Source organism: Anser cygnoides, chromosome 1, assembly GCF_040182565.1.
Source record: "Anser cygnoides isolate HZ-2024a breed goose chromosome 1, Taihu_goose_T2T_genome, whole genome shotgun sequence".
Lineage (NCBI taxonomy): Eukaryota > Metazoa > Chordata > Aves > Anseriformes > Anatidae > Anser > Anser cygnoides.
The window spans coordinates 176,076,290-176,098,587 of record NC_089873.1 but is presented as its reverse complement, the minus strand read 5'-3'; the positions used below and the strand labels follow the sequence as shown (position 1 = coordinate 176,098,587).

At 34.5% G+C, this 22,298-nt stretch overlaps 1 protein-coding gene across 3 annotated transcripts in view; it reads right to left on the bottom strand.

Annotated features, from left to right (window-relative positions):
• The window catches only part of DIAPH3 (diaphanous related formin 3), a 248,389-nt gene that overhangs the window by 186,374 nt on the left and 39,717 nt on the right, over positions 1 to 22,298 (bottom strand). For all 3 annotated transcript variants that reach the window (XM_048047761.2, XM_048047759.2, XM_048047760.2), the window contains 8 exons: positions 11,445 to 11,555; positions 10,896 to 11,014; positions 10,630 to 10,746; positions 9,586 to 9,704; positions 9,372 to 9,436; positions 8,820 to 8,924; positions 6,028 to 6,357; positions 5,038 to 5,152 (listed from right to left, as the gene is read on the bottom strand). In XM_048047761.2, the coding sequence (XP_047903718.2) occupies positions 5,038 to 5,152; positions 6,028 to 6,357; positions 8,820 to 8,924; positions 9,372 to 9,436; positions 9,586 to 9,704; positions 10,630 to 10,746; positions 10,896 to 11,014; positions 11,445 to 11,555 (1,081 nt within the window). The remainder of the gene's footprint in view (positions 1 to 5,037; positions 5,153 to 6,027; positions 6,358 to 8,819; positions 8,925 to 9,371; positions 9,437 to 9,585; positions 9,705 to 10,629; positions 10,747 to 10,895; positions 11,015 to 11,444; positions 11,556 to 22,298) is intronic.

Below are 22,298 nucleotides of genomic sequence, written 5' to 3'. Positions count from 1 at the left end.
GAATTTGTCTAACGTTCCTTGAACTTGCTGAACTTTCGAACTTGTCACCAAGTTGTCCTACCAATTTCCTAGCTAACCTTCTGTTTTCAAATCTTTAAATACACCTTTCAATACTGGCTGAAGCATCCTGTGAAATAAATTCAGAATTCTAAAAAAGTATGAATAATGTCCTGTTTATCTTGCTACATTTAATGGGTTTTCCTGTTACATTCATTTGGGCAAGCCTTCCACATTTTAAATACTGTCCTTTTCCCTGTGATACTGTCTTTAACTTCCCAATTGAATCACACACTTTTTTGTTTTCCCCTCACAGCTTTTGTTGGACTTTTTCTGAATTACAGTACAGTGTTTACTCGACTCTGTAAGATGGCATTTTCAGAACAGCTTTTGGACTACTTGTAGGCATGAGTATCTTGTTTGCTGTACCATTTGTCATTCAGTTCTCTGTCCTGAAGTTGAATAACCTGTATGCTAGATTCACTTGGGTTGTTCTCTCCCGGTCCATTAAGATTATGATTATTCTCCCTTCTGCTCCTACTCCTAAATCCTGTGCACAGCCCAGGACCACTCCCAGATTAGCTCCGATTCCCTTTGGTTACAGAATACCGTAAATAGTCATTTGTCATATCCAAAGCTTTTATCTTCTCATAACATCCTAACGAGTAATTGATGCAAGTCCATATGTAGGTAGTTAAATCTCCCACTTTACTGCCACAAAATCTGCAGTTTCTCTAATATCAGCATATTCTCCTCACAAACATCATCTCATCAGAGGGCAATTAATACAGTGCAATATTTTATTATTAGAAGGAATTCCATTCGCAAGGTTTCTACAGTGGGTTTTTCCCCCACAAGATTTTTCAGGCTGCTACACTTCATACTATTTTTCATGCTAAGCGCCACTCTCCTACCTGTACATCTAAACATTCTGGCAAAGCTGGCAGCATTTCAATGTCCTACACCATTGATTACTCTCATTCTGTCAGGCTTCCACCACATCTATCATAAAGGGGTTGTCATTTAATACCAAGCATTTTTGTTCATTCATCTTACGTTTTAGGCTTCAGATAATACAAAAACACATGTAAGGTTTACTGTTGCTCCACTGCTCAGTATTTCACATCAGTCAGCTTCAAGTCATACTTATTTGATTTAATGAATTATAGTAAGTGATTTCTTTAATACCATTGTTGCCTGAAAGACTCTTCACACATTTTCTTCATTGATCTGCAACTACAGTATAAATCATAAATATTTGATATTTCTTATGGTTTTTCTTTTTCAAATATCAAACTATCCTTAATACCTCATAGTCCTTTTTGCCTTTAAAATGAAAAATTATGAGAGAACCAAAGAAGATCCATGCAAAGCATTCACATTCAACTTATTTTCAGATTTCTTTTATTTTTTTCCATTATCCATTTTTTGCCATTGTTGTTTTGGGTTTGCTTGCTTTTTTACGGTCAGGGAGAGAGCCTGGGACCGTTCCTTGTTTTCCACACTGATGTTTATAAGGCAGTAATTTCACTCCCTTTTCTTTTAGCTGCTGACACAAAGCTAGTGATTTGAGGGTTCCAGAACCTTTTTTTTAACAGTTTCTTGTAACATCTCAGAATGAGCTTTCATGTTTTCTTGCAAATATCTTAAACATATGTACACTTTTCAGTCATAATTTAATCTTTTCTCAAGTATTCACGCTGAAAATATTCCATCCACACAATGATCAGTATTTCCGGATTCTGAACAAATATTCTCCTCCCACATTCCCTGTGTAGCAGTTAATCTATGTGGCTTTATATGACAAAGGAGTGCGTTTGCCACTCTGCCCTTGCCTACTTCTTTCATGTACATAATCTTACAGTTCTTTAAGATTATGGAGTTATTCTGAGCCCAGAAAAAGAGCTTTTCAACAATTAAATTACACTTTGTTTTCACTAAGTTGCTACAGGAATACAATCAGCAACTCTTGCCTTGGTACTTCGCATTGTTCCAATTTAAATATGTAAAGTCAAAGAAGTGATTATTTCCCTCTACTTCCCCTTCACTCTCAAAGAGAAGTATCTGCAGCATTTGGTCAGTTTTGGGCTCTTCACTTCAAGAGAAATGTAGATATATTGGAATGGGTACAGCAGAAGACCACCAAGATGATTAGAGGGCTGAAACATACAATGCAGAAGGAAAGGCCAAGAGCTGTGATTGTCAGTCTTAAGAAAAGACAAAGGGTGAGGGAACTCTTACTGCTGTCTCAAACTATCTAACAGGAGGTTACAGCAAGAGGGAACCAGATACTTCTTGAAGGTGTACCATGAACAAGAAGCAACAGACAAAAGTTGCAACAAGAAATATTGCGACAAGATGTTATGGGAAAAAAATTACCACAATGGTAATAAACATTGGAAAAGGTTGCCAACCCTACAGCCATACATCTCCATTTTTTAGGGATATCCAAAATTCAGATGGAAAAGCCTCAGGCTGACTATGCTTTAAGAAGGTGGTTGAACCAGATGCCCTCCAGATGTCCCTTCCAAACCAAATAATTCCATGATTTGAGAATGTCTTTGACCCTCCTAACATCCTCAATAAAAGTGATTTTCCAACAGTTTGAAGCTTGACGCTCTTTCATTTTTTTCTACTCACAGTAATGTTTCTTTAATGTCTCCATAATATCTTCAGTTATTTCAATTGCTTCAATACCCATTTAGAATCAGCATCATTTCTAACTTTTATACAAACATCTGCTAAAGCTTCAAATCTTTTCAATATTATTCCATATTCCTTTTTGTAGCAGAAATTCCTCAGTGGATTTTATACATACACATAAGACTTCCTCTTCTTGATCAACACTGAAATACTTCTGGCATATCAGCTGGTAAAATGCCGTAACTGAACATTAAGTAAGATCAGATTGAAGTATTCAAATCAGAAGAAAATTTACTTAAAGCATCATTGAACATCCTGGTCCCTCCTTCCACAACAACTTCAGTGAAAAGAGTGCATAAGCAGACCCTTCAACAGAGTAGAAACCAGCTCATTCTTTACACTTGGTTACAGAATTATTTTCAGTTTCTCTTGTCTTTTTGGTTTCAGAGATAAAGCTCTAGAAATAGTCAAGGACCGTTCCCAAATTTAGTCTAGTGAATAGCTTGATTATTCTACATTAGAAGGCATGGTTACAAATCTCTTTTAAGGCTGAGAGGTGTACGAAAAATGCAGGTCTCTAATACCCTTGACAAGTGTTATCACAAAAAAATAATGCATGAGCTGCAAAGAAACATCCCTTTTCTCCACAGCCATGAGTTAAAAGTAGTTACTGCACTGTCCTCTACACCAAGATTTATGCTAGTATTAAGAGACACTGAGATCCCCAGTGCTGCCTCTTTATATGTTTAAATATTCACGCAAATTTTGGTAAACCACTCACTAAAACAACGATGAAATTTAGTTCCTTGTTGCCCTTTAGATGCCTACTTAATATTCTAAATATAATCTTTAGTGTCTCCTCTTCCTTTGAAAAAATAAGACGGCACACATACCATCCACATGATACAGATAAGCAGTAAGCTCCACGTCTAAAAAATTTAAATTCATCCCTGCAAGCTTTTTTATCCACTACCACCATTACACCATTTGATTTAACAATACATCACTGATTTTTCATCTGTAGATCCAGTAATTCTTTTCTATTAGGTTTTGTCAAAACAATGCATCCAGTCCATTCAGTTCAACTTTGAAGGGATGTTAATCTTGTTAACTCCAATGTTCTTGCTGTCGGGAGATTCACAATCCTCCTCTGAGCCATAAATGTTTGGCCTCAACACCATCTAGTCTCCCAGATTTTACTGTTTAATTACACACAGGAAACAGCATTTCCTCCAGTGGCTTTTAAACCTTCCAACCTATTAATTCAGGGAACATTCTTGGGAATTCTCCTAACATTATAAAGGCACCACAATTATCTTTAGACTTATTCTAATAGATTCAAGAAAAAATGAATACAGTCAGTGAGATTTTCTTGCCTTTTTATCTTTGCACAACATTTTTAATATTATTATTATCAACATTAATAACTGTAACTCTCAACTCATTAGAAATACTGCTACAGCAACTTAAGCATACAAAACCTGATCTGACAAAACCAGAAAGAAGTAAAAAGTTCTTGGTTACAGAGAGGAAAAAAACAAAAACAAGCAAACAAACAAAAAACTGTAGTTTTCTTGAGAATACCATGTATTAAATTAAATAAAAAAATCACAATGAAAAATCTGAAACAAACTAAAAATATAATATTGTGTTTCAATTTGAAAATTTGAAAAGGAATTAATTATTGTGCTCCTTTGGCTGCCCCAAAGGACTAAATCTCTAACACCACTCAGGGAAGATAAGGAAAAAAAGTGTCAAGAAGTAACAAGATGGCATTTTATATATGGAATAAAATAATGTAACTACTATACCAGTAAGACAACTTACTTCCAGAAAGGGAGAAAAGGTTTAAAGACAGGAATACTTTCAAAGAGTTTGCTCTTCCACAAGGTGTTAAAAGCTGAAGAAACTAAGCAAAATGTCAGGAGAGATGAATGTTGCTACAGTTTTATGGAAAAGTAAAAAACTTCATTAAAAAGATTCTCGACCTTCAAGGAACCAAACCAGCATCAGTTAACATAGGCAACCTGAGGGTAAATACATCACCTTCTGGATTCTAGATTGGGTTACAGTATTTTATTAAGGTATTCTGACATAATTTTATTTAGAAAACTTTCAAATGTCTGTATTATCAGGAAGCATTTCTCACCGTTTTTTTTTTTTTTGTTGTTAAGTTTTTCCTTATGGGTCACACATTTTTTGCCACCCCTAAGGTAAAATAGTTCAACATTACTGCTTTAAGCGGTCTGGGATTTTTAAATGCTTTTTTCTTCACACACTCCACTGAAAAAAAAGTAACTTTAATGTTATATTCTAAATCCTTTGATACAGTATTTAAGCCCCAACCACCTAAAAGATATTTTTAAAAGCTGAAAACTAAAGCAATCAATTACTTACCCCTCTGTTGACAACAAAATGTAAGTTCCAATTTGCAAAGCATGTCAGCATTCTCATACTTCTCCTCCTCTGCCTTAACCCAGAAACAGGATTCTGTCATTTCCTGCGGCCTGATCTACAAGCAAGAGGTAAACCAAAATTAATTCAATTATTCTGATAGCATGGAGAGACCAAAGCAAATGAAATACTTAAGAGCTCTGTAAAACACATGAAGTTTTCACATACAATCCAACTACAGAATTGTTAAAATGTTTTTGATTCAAAATAACAACACATACACTAAGTGCTTTTGGACAAACAATATAAAGCAATACTGACAACATACTCTGTTATCCAAGGTCTACATGTAGCAATCTTTGGTCTAGATTTAAAACTTGGGTAAGACTTAATTAGTCTCTGAACACAATTGATCAAATACATATTAAATATCTCATTTTGGCCTTTATTTTGGTCTAAATAGTTGCAGTTTCCAAAACTCAATGTACTGATAATCCTGGTATACTTGATCCTGTCACAAGGGAGAAGAAAAAAATAGACGGACTCTGTCCTTTTCAACTGTTAAATTTATGTAAGTACATTTACACTGAGGACAAATAGATAGACCTGCAATGCTTCTTCCCACAGTCCAGGGGCAGATAGATGCAAGACACTTGACTGGAAACTACAAAGCTATCAGTACCATGCAGTGACTGATCCAGTGTAAACAGTCTGCTACAAGACAAGGCACAGAAGGATCCAGGAAGCATGCTGGTATCAAGGTTCTAGTACTCTAGACCAGAATTTACTTTTCCAGATATTTGCCTGAATGATGAGTCATGAGTCAATGAAACACAATTTTCAGGAAACTGTGAAAGCTAAAGGCACAAAGTATTCATATTTTACATAATTTTAACTAATTTATCATTTGTTCTATACAGTCTTATTCCTGACAATGTATTTATCCAAAGCTGTGAGATTTTTGATCAGGTATTTGCCATTAATCAGTATTACCTTGGACCAGTTGAGTCTTTTCATGGTAACCTCAGGTCTGAACTCTTTTTTAGGCTTCAGTCCAAATGGCAAAGTACATGAAGGTGGAGACCACTGTGCCCCAGGCAGGCCTGGTAGAGGTGGTGGTGGTGGGGCACCCAATGCTGGAGGAATTCCCAAGGCATTCAAAAATGGTGGAGGAGGAGGGGGAGGTGGCGGTGGTGGGATTGCCCCATTAGAAGGCAGTGGTGGAGGAGGTGGCGGCAACTGATGTGGTCCTGTAGCATCCGCTGGAACGACAGATGCATCTCCACGTGTTGATGATAGACAACCAGGTGGCAAGGAGCCATACTGATAAGGAAAATATTCTTATTCAGTTTCACATTTTTATAAACTAAATGTCATTACAGTCATTGTTTATAGATTAAATCCAGCAAGCAAAGTTAAATTCAGTCACATTTTCTGTGCATAGGACAAACAAATATGAATTATAATAAAGCCAACATGTTTTTAATTTCATATTTGGAAGTCTCAATATTTAAAATAGACATCCAGAGCAGTGGGTGAATGCCAGAAATCTCAAACTGAAATTCTATATCGCACTTATATTTCATTGATCATGATCTAAGAAGTGTTTAATAGGTATCTTGATGAAATTTTATCGAGACTAACACAGTTCGATTCAAATTAAGAAATAACAACCTAGTTTCTAACATTCCTACTTATCGGACAGATTACAGAGAACTATTCCTAGGATTTAATACCGGAATATGACTTAAAATCTTAAGATTGGCAATCCTGTTGAAAAGAAAAAAAAGGAAAAAAAAACATTTTCCAATACAGGAGCACTTTCATTCTGCAGGATTGAAGGCAGAAAGTAATGATGAAAAAAATCCTTCCAAAATTATGGCTGCCTTACATCCGCAGATATATAAAACTAGCAGCCATTCTATAAAACTAGCAGCCATTCTATTTGTGAAAATAAAAAACATTACCCTATTATAACAAAGTGGACAGAAAAATAGCAACAGGACAATATTATACAGTGCTTATTGAAGCAGTTTTGACAACTAATAAAAATTTCTAAGATAACACACTGACAATATTCAATATAGTGAGGATATCTGTACTATATGGAGATGGACTTTTTCTGCTATTTGAAGAAATTCTGTCACAGCCCTTTAAACATTATTAAATAGCTAACCAACAAAACCAAAAAAAAAAAAGAATAGATAAAAAATATTTATCTACTGGTCACAATGCTAATCAACTATTTAAATTGATAATTATGAACTGGAATAGTCCATTTTAGTTTTCGAAAGTAGAAGGCAATACATTAAGCAAAGGACTGATACAGTTTTACAAAGAAATAGCTAAATATCAATAAGTATAAATAAACAAATGCAGGTCAGTATTATTGCTTTCAATTGCTCAAAATCTGCATTATTTACATTAAAACCAAACAATTAGGTTCTAAAAAAAGTGAAAGAAAACAAATATGAACAAGTTCTAAATACTAAAAAAGAGTAAATGAGGAATGAGACCAGGAGAAAGATAGTTGTAACAGGTTGATGCCATATGGAAACCAAAGATTCCTCTTAAAATGAATTTAAGAGTAATAGTACTAAATAGAAGTAATCAATTACTTGTTATTTGTAAAGTATTCCAGTATTAACAAATTAACAGTAGAATAGTTCATGAGCATAAGCATATATTATGCTCACTGTAAAAAAAGAAGCTATATTTAATCCAGTGAACAACAGAAACAGTAAAATATGGGAGATAAAACCTAATTCACTCACAAAAAAGGAACAAAGTTTGTTTTCAACAAATATACATAAAACTACTTTATTAATTTATGATGCGCAGCTCATTATTTTTTTAGAAAGCAACAAATTGTGTAATTACTTTTTTTAAAGCCTGACTTCAATATTAACAGTGAATTCTGACCAGAAACCTGAATCAAAATAACATTTTTGAGCAGACCAACACAGAGCTGAACTAATATTCCCCACTTAAAAAAAAATGAAACAAGCTCAAAACCATAAAAGAGCTCTACGATCAAAATATATATTTCATCATCTTTCTACATCCATGTTTTCTCTTCTAACTAGATGATCTTTAAGGTCCCCTCCAACCTGAGCCATTCTCAATGCTGTCTGTATTTAGCCATTTTTAGACTGTGCCTCATTCTTGAAAATAAGACACAGGAAAATCACTTGCTCACAAAGTCTCCTTACACAAATTTTAGAGCTGAAGCAGTTACAAGTTTACTCAAGTATTGCTCAAAAATCTGCACTATTCCTTCTCCATCGCATTTTATAATATCTATTTATGTTTGATATTTGAAAAACTATCAGAAAATGTTCTCATCAAGCCACAAGTTGTTTCTTTCACTGCTGGATACCCATGGTAAGGCTTCAGCAAAGCAACTGCACAATGAATAATTTCCTGTTGAGGGATAAAGATCACAGTGATAAATGCTAGTCTAAAAGCATATGACTTATTACCCTATGTGGTTAATTACTTTGGAAATATATGACACCGAAAGCAAAACCCAAATGAAACAAGAAACTAGTTAATTAACAGAGCTCAGGCACAAAAAGGATCAACTGGGATCTCATATAGCTAATTAGTGTCACACTACAACTCTTTGTATAAAACAGAAATAAAAGAAACTAACAATCAATAATAATCAATAACAGCATTCTTCGAAGCACTCTCAACTGCATTATCAGAATCTGCAAAAAAAAGAGTAAAAAGAATTCTATTTCAAAAACAATCCTTCATACATTCATTAAACCGTCCTATACCTGTAATTTAAAAGCTTGTAATTCTGCTTCGAGTTCATTGATTCTTTCTTCTTTTTTTTGCAGTAGGGCCTGGGTCTCCTGATGAGCTACAAAATCTTTTTCAAACTAAGGAAAAAAAAAAAGAAAAAAATGTTGATAACAGTCAGTTCCACATAGCTTCTTTGGATTCCCACTTCTCCTTTTGGGTTTCTTAACAAAAAAATTGGTAAAGTATGGTAATACAGAGTCTGCAGACACAAACAAGTAAATTCTTATTCTCACGCTTCAGCTTTCTGAGGAACTGTTAACTGTTCAGATAAATCTTTCAGTTGATTTTGGGGAGATTTATATTTGAAATTTTAAAATAAATAGTAGAAAGGCTAAGTTAAGGCAACTATTTTACAACATTTCTGTACTTCCCAGTCCACAAGAAATAGCCAATTCCCACTTCAACGTAAGTAATAGTAGTAATTTGAAGTTAAAAGCTATGCCACTTTCAATTACACTATTCATGAAGCTATTAAGTAATTTCCTGTGTCCACGTGATGACCACATAACTTAAAAATTACATACTTTTCTGGAAAGTTCAGAAGCTCTCTCTTCACATTCTTCTAATCTTGCTTTATCTACACAAATATCTGGAAAAAAATAAGCAAATACACACTTGCAAACATACAGGGAACACAGGACTCTTAACCACATATACAACTTTAATTTGGTTTTTTTTTTTTTTTGGAAATACAGAAAAAAGTATGATATTGTAATTATTTCCATGCACAGTACTTACCTACTAAGTGGCTGAAATTTATATCTAATCTTTTACGATACGTGAAATCTGGGTCTGTTCCACTTCGATGTAACACTATCTGGGAAACGCACTCTTCAATTATTTTGAAATACTGTGGGCTAGAGACAGAGGTAAATTCTTTTACAACTTTTTTTTTTTTTTTTTTAACATATACTTAAATCCTGTCTATGAACACAGTTGAGGTTGAAAGATTTAGGCTGACTTATTTCTATAGGATAGATTCAAACCTCAAAGGACAAATATGTCTGGTATTTTATTCTACAATAACAGTTACACAAAGCCTGAATTACCAGTAGACCTAAACATAAAGCATCCTTATATTATAAACTCCGCATCCCTTTTCCTATTGAACTACAGAAAGACGGGACATCTTCCTGCTTCTTATCAACAGAGAGAAGGCTTTCCTTCACTTTTATTCCTTCTGCTTTCATGACTTTTGTGACTGTGGGTGCCTGCAACCCTGTTGCAGTAAAATGAATGAAAAACCACATTGTTCTAAAATGCCAAATGGTACGACAGCTGGGCCACTTGACCAGAACATGCAAGCTGTGAATTCAAACCCTTTCAGGTGGAAGAGGTGTAGCACAGATGTACCCAAGTCAGGCAAGCACTCTTAACTTAATAAGGTGAGATGCGTGCACAAAGTGCACTTCTGCGCATAATGTGCTTTTTGTCCTTTGATCCAAATACACAACAAAATTACAATTGGTTATAAATCATGTCAGTAGCAGTAAGAGATCTGTTCTGATCACTTATACTTGCAGTACATAAGCTTCAGATCTCAACGAAAGTAGTATTCTATATATAAAATTGTATCCTAAGCAGAAGGGGAAAAAGAGCATATAGAAGACATTCTTATTCAAATCTGATACTTTTGAACATGAATTCACAAAGGAATATTTCCAAACTGCATTCAGCACAGAAAAATACTAAAGTGTATTTATCTTTAAAATTGTAAAAGCACATTAATGATTAAACAACCACCTAATCCATAACTGACATTTAATATAGCATTAAACATACCGTATAAAATAGTCATTTCTTATCAGCAAAAGATGTTGGAGAATAGAAAGAAAATATCCTTCAGCACTGGTGTCCTTAACTGTATTCCACACCATGTTGTAAACATCATTTACTTCAGTAAAAGAGTTAAGGAGAGTAACAGCAAGGAAGAAACGTTTCATTCAAATGTTGACTGATAACTTTTTTTAAACAAAAGCTGTATCAGAAAAATGTCCATTACAGATATTATTTTGTTGATGTTTCTCTTGACGATATCAAAAGGATATTCTAGTTCAGATCTAATATCTTCTAAACGATGAGAGAACTCTATCATGTCTTCTTCCTTATGCTCATTGAACACCTTCAGCTGAATATCTAGTGCTTCATTTTTTATACATTTCAATTGCTGCAAGGAAGAAACAATTGAAAAGCCAGTAAAATTAGCGTCACCTTAAATAAATAAACTGTATCCTTTATTAATAATTTCTGCAAGTCTACATCATTTTAAAGTTTAAATAACAATATCACAGAATTAAGTCAAATATTCAAAAGGTAATCATGGCTTCAACCTGGCTTAACTAGTGGCTGCGCTATATTCTGTCACATGTTCTAAACTGAAGTCCTAAAAGGTTAAGAATTCAGCATAAACTTCAGAGAGCACACGTCACCTTTTCATTCTTATTTTAAGGCTGATTCTCATATCTAACTGCTCAGGCTCCAACTTAATAAAATGCCTTTGAGAATAATTTATTACAACGTGTTCTCTGATTCCCCCTCAAGCTCAAATAGTCCAGTAATTTAAATAGTAATACAAAGAGAGACTACAAGGCGCTTACTGGCAATATCTCTTTTAATCCGCTGCGCATAAATTCATTTCTGATGTGAAGCCTAAAATCCAAATCATCAGGAGATGTAACAAGAGCATTGATGAGCTGCATGCAAGCTACCTATAACAAAGGAAAAATAAAACAATTTTTAGTTTTCAATAATCATCACAGTCAAAACAAGACATAACAAACTACCTAATTAGACACATCTAATTATGTCACATCTGATTATCAATACATTATAATCATATAATTAAGATACTTAAATTTCATATCAGCCATGAGGTATAGATACCAAACACAAATCATAAATTTCCATAAAAATTGAGTGTTTTCTCACTCCATTGAATTTTGCCGTTTTATACAAACAGCAAGTTCATTTACCTCAAACACCTTCAAAGCATAATTCTCAATACATAAATAATTCAATGTAAACATACATTTCTGTAAACATATATATATATATTTAGTGATGTAACAGAAATGGTAAAAGCTAAAATCTGCGTATACAGTGGAAATCATATTAAAACGCAAAACACTGATTTAAACTAAACTGAACCTAAAGAGCAGAATGTTTTTTTTTTCCCTTCTCTTTTTAAAATCTTCCCTCTTACAATGTACTGAGTTTCACAGAACACTTGATGGGAACAGTACTTCAGCTCAAAAGCAAGCATTAAGTCAGCTGATGCCTACACCAAGTCCATGGTCAACTAGCAAGTAGTCTCTCTTCCCAAGAACAAAGATTTATCTGGAGAACCCACAGCAGGAAGCAGCAGGAATTAACTATCCAGATTCACAGTCATTTAGAACAACAGTGAATTATTATTATAATTAATCACAAAGAAGGACCTGCTAGGATAACAACAGCCATTATTTCCTTTTTTAATTTGTTGTTGTTGTTTTCCTTTTACCCTCTTTATTGATCGCACATCTTGCTTGAATGCACCTGAAATCTGTTATTCATGCATTTCCAGAGATTTAAGCTGCTTTTAAAAACACAAGTCAATTAGGATATTTGGCCTAATATACTATGTAAACAAGTAAAACAGCCCATGTTAAATGCCTTCTCTGTTGTAAAGCCTTTTAACATCTAAAAGGGACAATGCATTACTTTGTGGTCAAGGAAAAGGCTCTATTGGGAATATACTGTATCAGTCACCTTCAAAGTAAGTATAAGTCCAAGTAATGAATTTATATAAGGTCACCAATTCCAAGTAATTTACATATGGTACATATACCAGAAGAACTACATGGCCAAGCTACTTTGGTACAGACTGTAAGTAATACAAAGGTACTCATGAGCTTTCCAAGAGGAAAGTACTTATACTTCAGAACATATCAAGATTAAATGATGACACAGACTGACACATCATGTCAGACATGATCATCATTTATCCTACTGCAAAGAATGTAAGTATGAAAGTAGTTGTATATATCACTTTAAATAAACCGTTTTGAGAGTACATGGCAGTCCATGTATATTAGTCCTACTTGAAAGCAGCATTAGAACACGTAGATTAACTTTAGTTAACACTGCAGGGGAAGGAAGTAGCTTAGTTATAAGAACAGAGACGTAAAGAGTGTAAACAATCTGTAAATAGTGGTGAGAGCTGCAAACCTGTTTAAAACATCAATTCAAGCAGAGCGTAAGCTCCATCGAGTATCTGGGGATCAAGCATTAGCACATTGTGTCAGACATTCTCCACCCAGTCCTGAAAATTGCACTGTTTGGAGTTACTTAGTACAATAACTCTGCACCAGGACTTATGACCATCTCTCCTACCTCAAGAGAGGCATGAGGACAAGGAGGCATGGCATGGCTGGAACCACTATACTAACTTCTGTCCTGGAGAAAAGTACCATAACAGCATCTACTCTTATATTACTACACTGTATAATGTACCTTGTATCATTGACAATTTTAAAACAGTAATAGGAGGAGGGAGCAAGCTGCTTTCCTCCTTCCTCTTACTTGAATGAGCAACTTAGAATTAAGTTATCTTCCTTTGAAACTTCTATGAAGCTCAGTACGCACCAATACCTAGATTCACATGATAAAAAACTATTGTTCTTACCATATTGACATCAGTAGGACACAGCACACTAAATTCAATTATTTTTTAAAATCAACTGTATAAAAAATGTTAAGGCAAACTTCTATATCTTACTCCAGTCTTTGTCAGTAATTATTCAAGACAAAATATCTAAATAAAATAAATCAACTGGAAAAAAAATCAAAACTTCAGCCAATTGAACATAAAGCTGTATCTAAGCAGGCTAAAGAAGACAGAGTTTGAGGGACAATCTTCAGAAAATATGTACAACAAACAGAGAAAGAAGGAAGTCAACCAGATAATCTGTAGGGTCAGTAAAAGATCACAATAAGAAGGAATACCCAGAGAAAACAAACTTCAGCAACACTTCATCGATGTTCTGTGTATGTGAAAGGAGTTCCCACAGTAGAACACAGAGAGACAGGATATCTTTCACAGGTTCAGGGGTTGGAAGAAGAACTTATAAACAAAGCCAACAATTAAAAGACACGAAAGAGGATTCACCCAAAAGTTAGGAATAAAATCAAATATAAAGTTACTTCAGTACTCACTACCGCATATAAATTCTTACTTAAAAGTACATTGACACACCCAGGAAGTTGACAAAAAAAATGCTGATATTTACAGGGATGTTTTGGGGGAAAATCTGGACTACAGCCTGGTAAGCTTGACTTTTCTACTGTGCAAATATATTGAAAGTATAATATATAGAACATAAGAACAAAATTATTGAATAGCATGACTAAATGCAACATAAATGTGAAAACAACAATGTGAAAAAATGCACAACAGCTCTGTAAAGCAAAGACCTTTTTCACAAACTGATGAGACATGTTGGAAAGGCTCATGGAATAGGCAAAACCACTCTGACTGGCCTAAGAGTAGACTTGAAATAAGAAAAAAAAAGTTTGTAAAATGTCAAAAAAATAGAAAATTTTAGGATAGAGTTTATTAAATAGCCAAATCCCATAATATTACAAAATGGTATATTTGTTTGAAGTTTCTTTTTTTTAAAAAAAAAAAAAAAAAAGCTTTTAGAGCTCAAAAATTATTTGAGCTGTATTAAGATTTGATGAAGTAATGTTTCCTTGCCACTTTTTTCCTTGCTGTAAGTCTGTCTCTATTTTATGAAAGCAAAATGTGTAACATAAAAAGTTAACAAAGTAATAACAAAATAAAAACACTTATAAGGCATTAAACTGCAAGGCAATAAAGACGTTCTCCCTTTCTATGCCCTTTCTCCACATTCTTCTCAGAGAGTTCATCTAGACCATCACCTAATGAGTAGCAATAAAAAATATACATATTAAAGAGGAATATACCAACAGTCTGTTTTCTTTCAGAAAGAAATATACTACATTTCTAGCAGTCGTTTTTAAAAGAACTCAGTTAAATAGGAAGACGAGTAACGGGACTGCAACTTCGACCGTTCTCTCTTAACAAAATACATTTCCTTGAGAAAGATCTTTCAGATTTGGGGCTGCTTCATTAAAATTATAAATAAGAAATAATCCCCAGTTATTCTTTGAACAACCAACTTGAAAAGTGGCTAAATTGATAACAGTTTGGGGCTTAAACTGTCACAGTAGATCCTGTCATCTTTGTAGTGCTTGTCAGAACTATTATTCTGAAATCTTCAAGTAATTGTCTTAATAGTACCCAATACAGGAGAAATTAAGACTCTTCTCTTGCACAATCAAGCTTTTTTGGAAACTGAATAAGCTCTTCATACCCTGTATTTGTCTGTCGTGACCTTTAAAATCTTGCTTAGAACGTGCGTTGCAGCCTGGTAGCCCAGATATTTTTACTAGTAACAGGCTACAAGCTTTGTATTAACCTAAGAATACATGCTTCCAGACTTGTCAGGCTTTATGGAGACTTTTCTTGGCCTGCTTGGATCTTTGTTTTGGCTTATTTAGCTGCAAGAGGAGTAGGCTAATATCAGAATGACTACTACCCCATTTGTTTTAGATTTGACTTAGCCTTGTACAAGTTTGTGGCACACAGTTCATATGCACAGTTTACTGTTGCATATATTTCTATAACTAGCAGGTAGATATACGACCCTAAACAAAGTGCAGCACAGAGGAGCAGAGGCATGTGATAAGAGCAGATACGTGTTTATCTGACAATAATTTGATTAGTCCATTAACACTTTATTTAAACTAATGATAAATCCCTGGCTTTTAATGGAATCTGTGTTCCTTATGCCCACAAACAGCACAAATTGCAGTAAAACAACTTGGAAAATCTGACCAGACTCGTCTGTGACTTGGATGCTACAAATGGCAGAGAGTAACAGTTGAAATGTACTGCAACAATTCCTTACAGAATATATTCTCTTATTCTCTAAGTATGGGCTATATTGTTTATTCTTAAACTTTTTTTGTATTTGTTTTAGTATAGGTCCCCTTTACAAATCCATCCACATCCACTGTCAGTATTCATATTTTTCCCTCAGTAGCCTTTTTTTTTTTTTTTTTTTTTTTTTTTTTTTTTTTACTGCTCCTAATTTTGTAGTGCTTTATCTCTCTGGAAAAAAGAGTCATTCATTCAATTTTATTTTCTTGATTCAATTAGCTCTTCCATTCAAAACTAGTAATTCAGTATCTCTGGTTATATTACCAGTATTACTGGTTGAGACTCTACAAACATGTACATGATAACATACAGTCAGTTACAATGTACAATACTGCATATTTACATTTACATTACGATAAAACAGAAACTTCATGGTGTTTGATTACAACAGAATTGGAACCTTTGACATTGTTATCAATAGTTTAAAACAGTATATTTACAATACTAATATGAAAAAATGTAATAAAATGGATGGACATGTGAGCAAGGAATTAGCTTTTATCTAATTTGATTTAAACTATCAAGGAAGAGGCAATCAAGAAAGTAGACTACAGTGTAAATCCAGACCAAACTAGTTTAATCTTTGATGTAGCAATGCAATTTAGATGAAATGATGTCTACAGATGCAATTGCTGCTATTTTTTTTTCTTTTAATTCCCCAAATGAACAAGGTACTTGTACACATGTGCTCTTCAAATAGAAAACAGACAAGATACCACAGTGAAAAGCAAGAAACCTATCAGTAAAAAGTACCACTGTTCTAGTATTTGAGTCAAATTTGATCAAGTGGGAATTCAACTTCAGTTCGTAACTAGAACATAAGTTAGTTTTCCTGGAATAAACAAGGCAAAGACCTAGTGGATTGTGTTAGCAAAGTATTCCCATAGGAATACAAAGACAAATCAACATTGAAAGTTCCAAACAGAATTCTGCAAAAGCAGAATGAGAAGCAGTTATACAAGAGGAAGCAAGTAAGCAATGCCTCATTTAAATCTACCTTTGAGTAATTTGCTTCATGAAACTTTAAAAAGAAGAAAAAAAATGAGAAGAACAATGGCAAGAGCCTATTACTATATCACAAATGTTTGTAATATGTTTCAAATGAAACTACTATTTAATGGCAGCTACAAAGAGGACAGAGGCTCTCTCTTCACAAAGAGCCACATGTGAAGAGGACAAGGGGCAACAGGTACAAGCTGCACTGGGTGAGGTTTCACTTTGATACAGAAAATAATTTTTTAGAGAGATCAGTCAATCACAGGAAACCTCCCCAGGGATGTGATGTAGTCTCCATTGCTGCATGTTTTCAAGAAGTGACTGGACAGGGTGCTAGATCATCTCATTTAGGTTCCTATTTCCACAAAAGGTTGGACCAAATGATCTTTGGAGGTTCCTTCCAACCTGGGCTGTTCTCTGATCCTATGGATTAGTATGCAATACTTATATTAATGTGATAACACATGATAACAAGAATTTGAAATCTGTTCACTCATATCAGTGTAGAATACAAGAAGATCAATAATAATGCAAGTAAGGAAAAAAATATTTTAAATCTGTCAAAAAGAGGAAAAAATAAACTTGTGAACATTTTAGTAACACAGCTGTTGGGCAAGTTAGATTTTGGGGGCACATACCAAAAACAAGATAAAAAATATCCTTCTTATGCTTGAAGAACAGCATCCAAGTGGTTTAATAACTGGCAATTTTAACCAATAACCCATTGAAGATTCAAGAACAAAAACTTTTTTCTAAAGCTTGCAGTTGGAATAAAATATATTAATATTACTCTATGTTTAAAGATATGTCAATAAAAATTCAGCAAACCTGGTACAATTAGTGTCTGCATAAGACACAAGAAAAAACTCAAGAAGCAGAATTGTCAGGAGTTTTCCAACAGAATACAGCTCAAATTTCAGATGCTTACATTTAGATGCCTATATGTAGACAGATACCCGCATGCAGCTGTGTGCTTTGCTAAACTCCCACTCTTACTAATTAGTTGCCTACTGGATTTTATAAGCAGTTCAGATCTTTACAATACCCATGGAGTGACTGTGGCATTCTAGGATCCATTGCCTGTATGGACTAGGGACACATTTCATCAACTTAAACATAAACACGTAGTACAGCTAATACCATTATAGCTGCTTCAGTGCATCCTACTGGGCTTCCAAATTCCAGTCCAGAAGAGTGAGAAGGAAGCGTGAGAAGAAACCTCTTGAAGGAAATTTGTTGTATCTGCAAGTACTGTACACATTTGCTTAATATACAAAGGCATCTGAAATGATGTGTGAGAAACTAAATTGCACTTCAGATTTCCCTTGGATACATGAGAATTCAAACTTCTAGCTCACATGCTTGATGGGTTGGCTTACTTGCAAACTCACTTGATCCCAATCAACAAAGTTTTGAATAAGTCTGATATTTTGCCTCTACCATATGAGTCTACTTGCTTAAGAGGAAGAAAATCTCAACCACAAAAATGCCCCAGAAAAATAATAACTAAAACCTGTAATTTTTTTAAATAAAAAATAAGTACATGCCTTTTCTTTAGAAATATCAGATTAATAGCTCTTCATTTTAAAGCAGTACTAAAGCTGTTTAACAACATGTTTTAAAAATTCTGAAGATTCACATACAAACTGGTATCTATAACTGTTAAATTATAGGGAGCACCACTGACTTCAGATCTAACAATAGTCAAACAGTAAGTTTGCTCCCGTTTCCTAGTACATTCACTGCCTATTCACAGAGTCTATTGGAGGAGTGTGTAAACGGGGCCTTTCAGGTTCCCCTGTCTAACTTCTAATGCTGCAAATAAAGGGTCAGACCAAAGAGAAAACAGGGTCCAAATAGTTGAAAGAACTTCTTCAGGGAAAAAGGAAGCTACAGACAAGTAATTCTTTTCTTCAAGCATTTGTCTCTACATATACAATTCTAAGCAGTATCCACTCATAATTACTTGTCTTCAATGTTCCTAATTAAGCAAAAATTGAAGACCAGTTATCCCAAATGCAACATCATTCTTTGACAATTCTCAAAGTACAAAACACTTATTGAAAATGCTGTGATGCTCCAGTTGACAGCTCTATAAGTGTCAACTATTGGTACACAGAAGAATCAGTCATTACTTGCACTCCAGAGGAGTGGGCCCAAACTGACAATTCAACAGTATTCTTTTACACTCTATTACCTTGAATGAAACTGACAGTCTTGTGAATTTTCAGTCATGGGCAAAAAGAGGCAAGGCCATGTCCATATCAAAAAGGCAACTCATCTTCAATAATGAAGAGGTATTCCTGCTGAGGTAGCATGAAGGTTTAGTGAAGACAGGTCAATCAGCTTCCTCAGAAGTCATCATGACCAAAATATTCTGGGCAAATGATCTATACCTAAAACCAATTCATCAGAAGTTGTAGATTCTGCAGACAGAAGTATTTTGTCAGTCCGTCCTTGAGAAGATGCCTGAAAAAGTCAAATTATTTTTGGCTCTAACACTGAAAGACATACAGTAATACATAGGTCTCTGGTGCACTTTCTAAAATTTTGCTGTGTTGCCAAGGACTGTAATTTCTATGCTATTTCCTGAGGGGCAGCTCTAAACCAAACAGTATTTTCATCCTGAGAGTATCTTGTTTTTTACAACAGGCATGCAGTTAAGGCATATGGAGGCACTTTCTTCAGGGAAAAGCTTAGAGCAAACCTTTCAGTTCACCTGTCCGTGTGGTTAGATGCTTCTTTCCCTACTTCATCCCTTAAGAACTGCAGCTGAATACAGTCTACCACGTTAATTTTCAAGGGACTTTCAGGTCTGAAAGTATATTCCGTCTGGAATGCTTTAAACTCCCTGCTGCCACATGGTGGACAGGTACAATACTTGGCTTTGTACGTTTATCTCCAAGGTGGACATACACTGATAGGAAGATAGGTAGACAGACAATATTTTTAGTAGGGACGAACTTTGCATGGATGATGATAGAGTTCACCTGGAAGGGCAAAATTTTGAATGTTTTTCTATATGAGAAAGTAGACCAATGAGATGAGATATATTCTGCTAAGTGAGAAGTTACAACTTGAAATTTTAATCCCGATTTGCCTCTGATTCTAAACAGTGGTGTCTATCAAGGTACAGAATGCATTTTCTGAGGATTACACAGTCAGTAGATTAAACTTCTATTCTTCCCAGCTGAACACAAGGCAGAATATACCTGGTGATTTTCTAGTGGAAAATGCTAGCCGTATCTCAGTAGCTCAGAGAAGCTTTTCCTCACATAGACAAGATTATCATTTCTAAATAGGTGGCTAAGTATCATCTTATGTCACATCTTGAGAATAAGAAAACTGCAGCAAGACTTCCTACTTCACTTTTCTCACTCTTACTGCAAGTTGTAGAAAAGACTAGTGATAATGCAGATTTGGTTAAATTTTATTTGCCAATATTAAACCAGATATAGATTTGGTTTTGGTATAGACCCTACTGATGTTCATCAATTATTTCCCCTTGCTAAAGAGAAAATGTTTTTAACAATGACTTTGAGATGTATTGTCTGTACAATTGTACCTTTGCACATTTACATGAATCTTAAACATGTATTATCAGTCTTTGCATTTAGACAAGGTAAGCTTTGCTCATATTAGATAATCAGTTATGGAAAGTATCTCATTAGCACTGAATGGCCAAGAATCAGCAAGTGATTCAGCTAACTAAAATACCACAACCATATGATCCCACATTCTTATATTAGATGAAAAAGAAAGATGAAATGTTATTATCTGACAACCTATAAATAGTGAAAGTAATGTTACTGATGAGAACTTTGACGTGAAAACTCTTCTTTTAGGATAGGCATAAAGCATCTGCAGGTTTCCACAGGAATAAGGAACACTCATTTTTCAGGAACTTAATTGGAAAAGGAAGAATAGCAACTTTGTCGTACCTCTTGCACTTTGTACCTCTTCTCTGTTCTAACTGAGAAATAATAATAAGATCACATCTGCCACTAGAACTGAACAGGAGAAGAACGGCTTTCTTCCATTAGTTAAACTGCCTGCCCAAGGAACAGTGATGGAAGATGATGATTAGAGAGTGGAAGCATTCATTTGATTCTACAAGAAGACTGAGGAAGAACTGGGCAACTCATATTTTTTTTTGTTGCTGATGTGGTCTTAAATACATCAAAATGGGTTGTGACAGAAGAACAGTATTTCCTGCATCCATGACTTCAACAACTAAAGTATTTAGATTTCTTCAGTTGCTGCCACAAATACATAAGGTACCAGGATGCATTTTCTTGAGCACAGGTAGAAGATATTAAACTACCTTTACTTTAACAAAACCATAAACTCAGTATTATTCTTGGCTATAGCAATATTCCCAAACTAGATCACCAATCTTGCCTTGAACCAAAAATATTTAAGTACTCTTTCCATAATTTTGGATGATCTTTACAAAAGTTCAGAATTAGAACAGCCTTTGCTTTCAGCAAATAAAAAAGAGAGAGCTTTCACTAAAATGCAAAAATTATCATACTAAGGCTTCTTATATATTCAGCCTTCAAGTAACAGAAATGTTAGTCAATTCAAAATTGAAAAGGTCAGTTGTTAGTGTCAAACTGAACTGCCACAAAGCAGACTACATATATCATGTAGATAATCAAGGCAAGTATGCCAAGTAACTGACAACTGTAAACTTCTGTCTCATTAAAACACTGTCAAATGAACCACCAGGTCAATGTCATTGTTAAAAAAGTTTACAACTTGTTCACACGAGGAGCCTTGATTTTTCTGGTCTTAAACAACAACAACAAATCTAGCCACCATTTGTAAAGTCTGAAAAAGAAAAAACCTTTTTAGAATTGAAGTGTTCAAATGCGGACTTAAATAAAATGTGAACTTTCATCAGAAATTTCCATGTCCACAAAAGATACAGTAAATGAAACAGAGAAATCTTACCTATTTTCAGGAACCTTAGAGTAACACTCCAGTAAATCCAAATTAATGTATTTAACGTAAGTATTGCAATTGTAACATTTAGAGTAAATTCTCAGTTTCTCACAGCAAATGGAGGTACAGCACAAGCATAAGAAGCTATAACTAGTAGAAAAGTACTTGTTTAACATCTGAAGGGCAGTCCTAGAAACATAAGTGTTACTACACAATTAACAAATCAGTTGAAGTTTTCTGCGCCAATTCAGTTATCTCATCAGCAGTATCTTACCAATGGTAAGCATCACAGGAAAAAGTCCCTTGGAGACCCAGGAGTAGGACTCAACAAACCTTGTGGGTCCCTTCCAACTCAGGATATTCTATGATCCTAAATAAGTATGAATGCACTAATATTTATAAAAAAGATCTAACTACTTAGAGATAACAGCTATTACTGTTTCTCAAAGGGGTTGCTTACCAACAACTGCTAACAAGAGACTGTAATTTCTGAAATCTAGTCAAA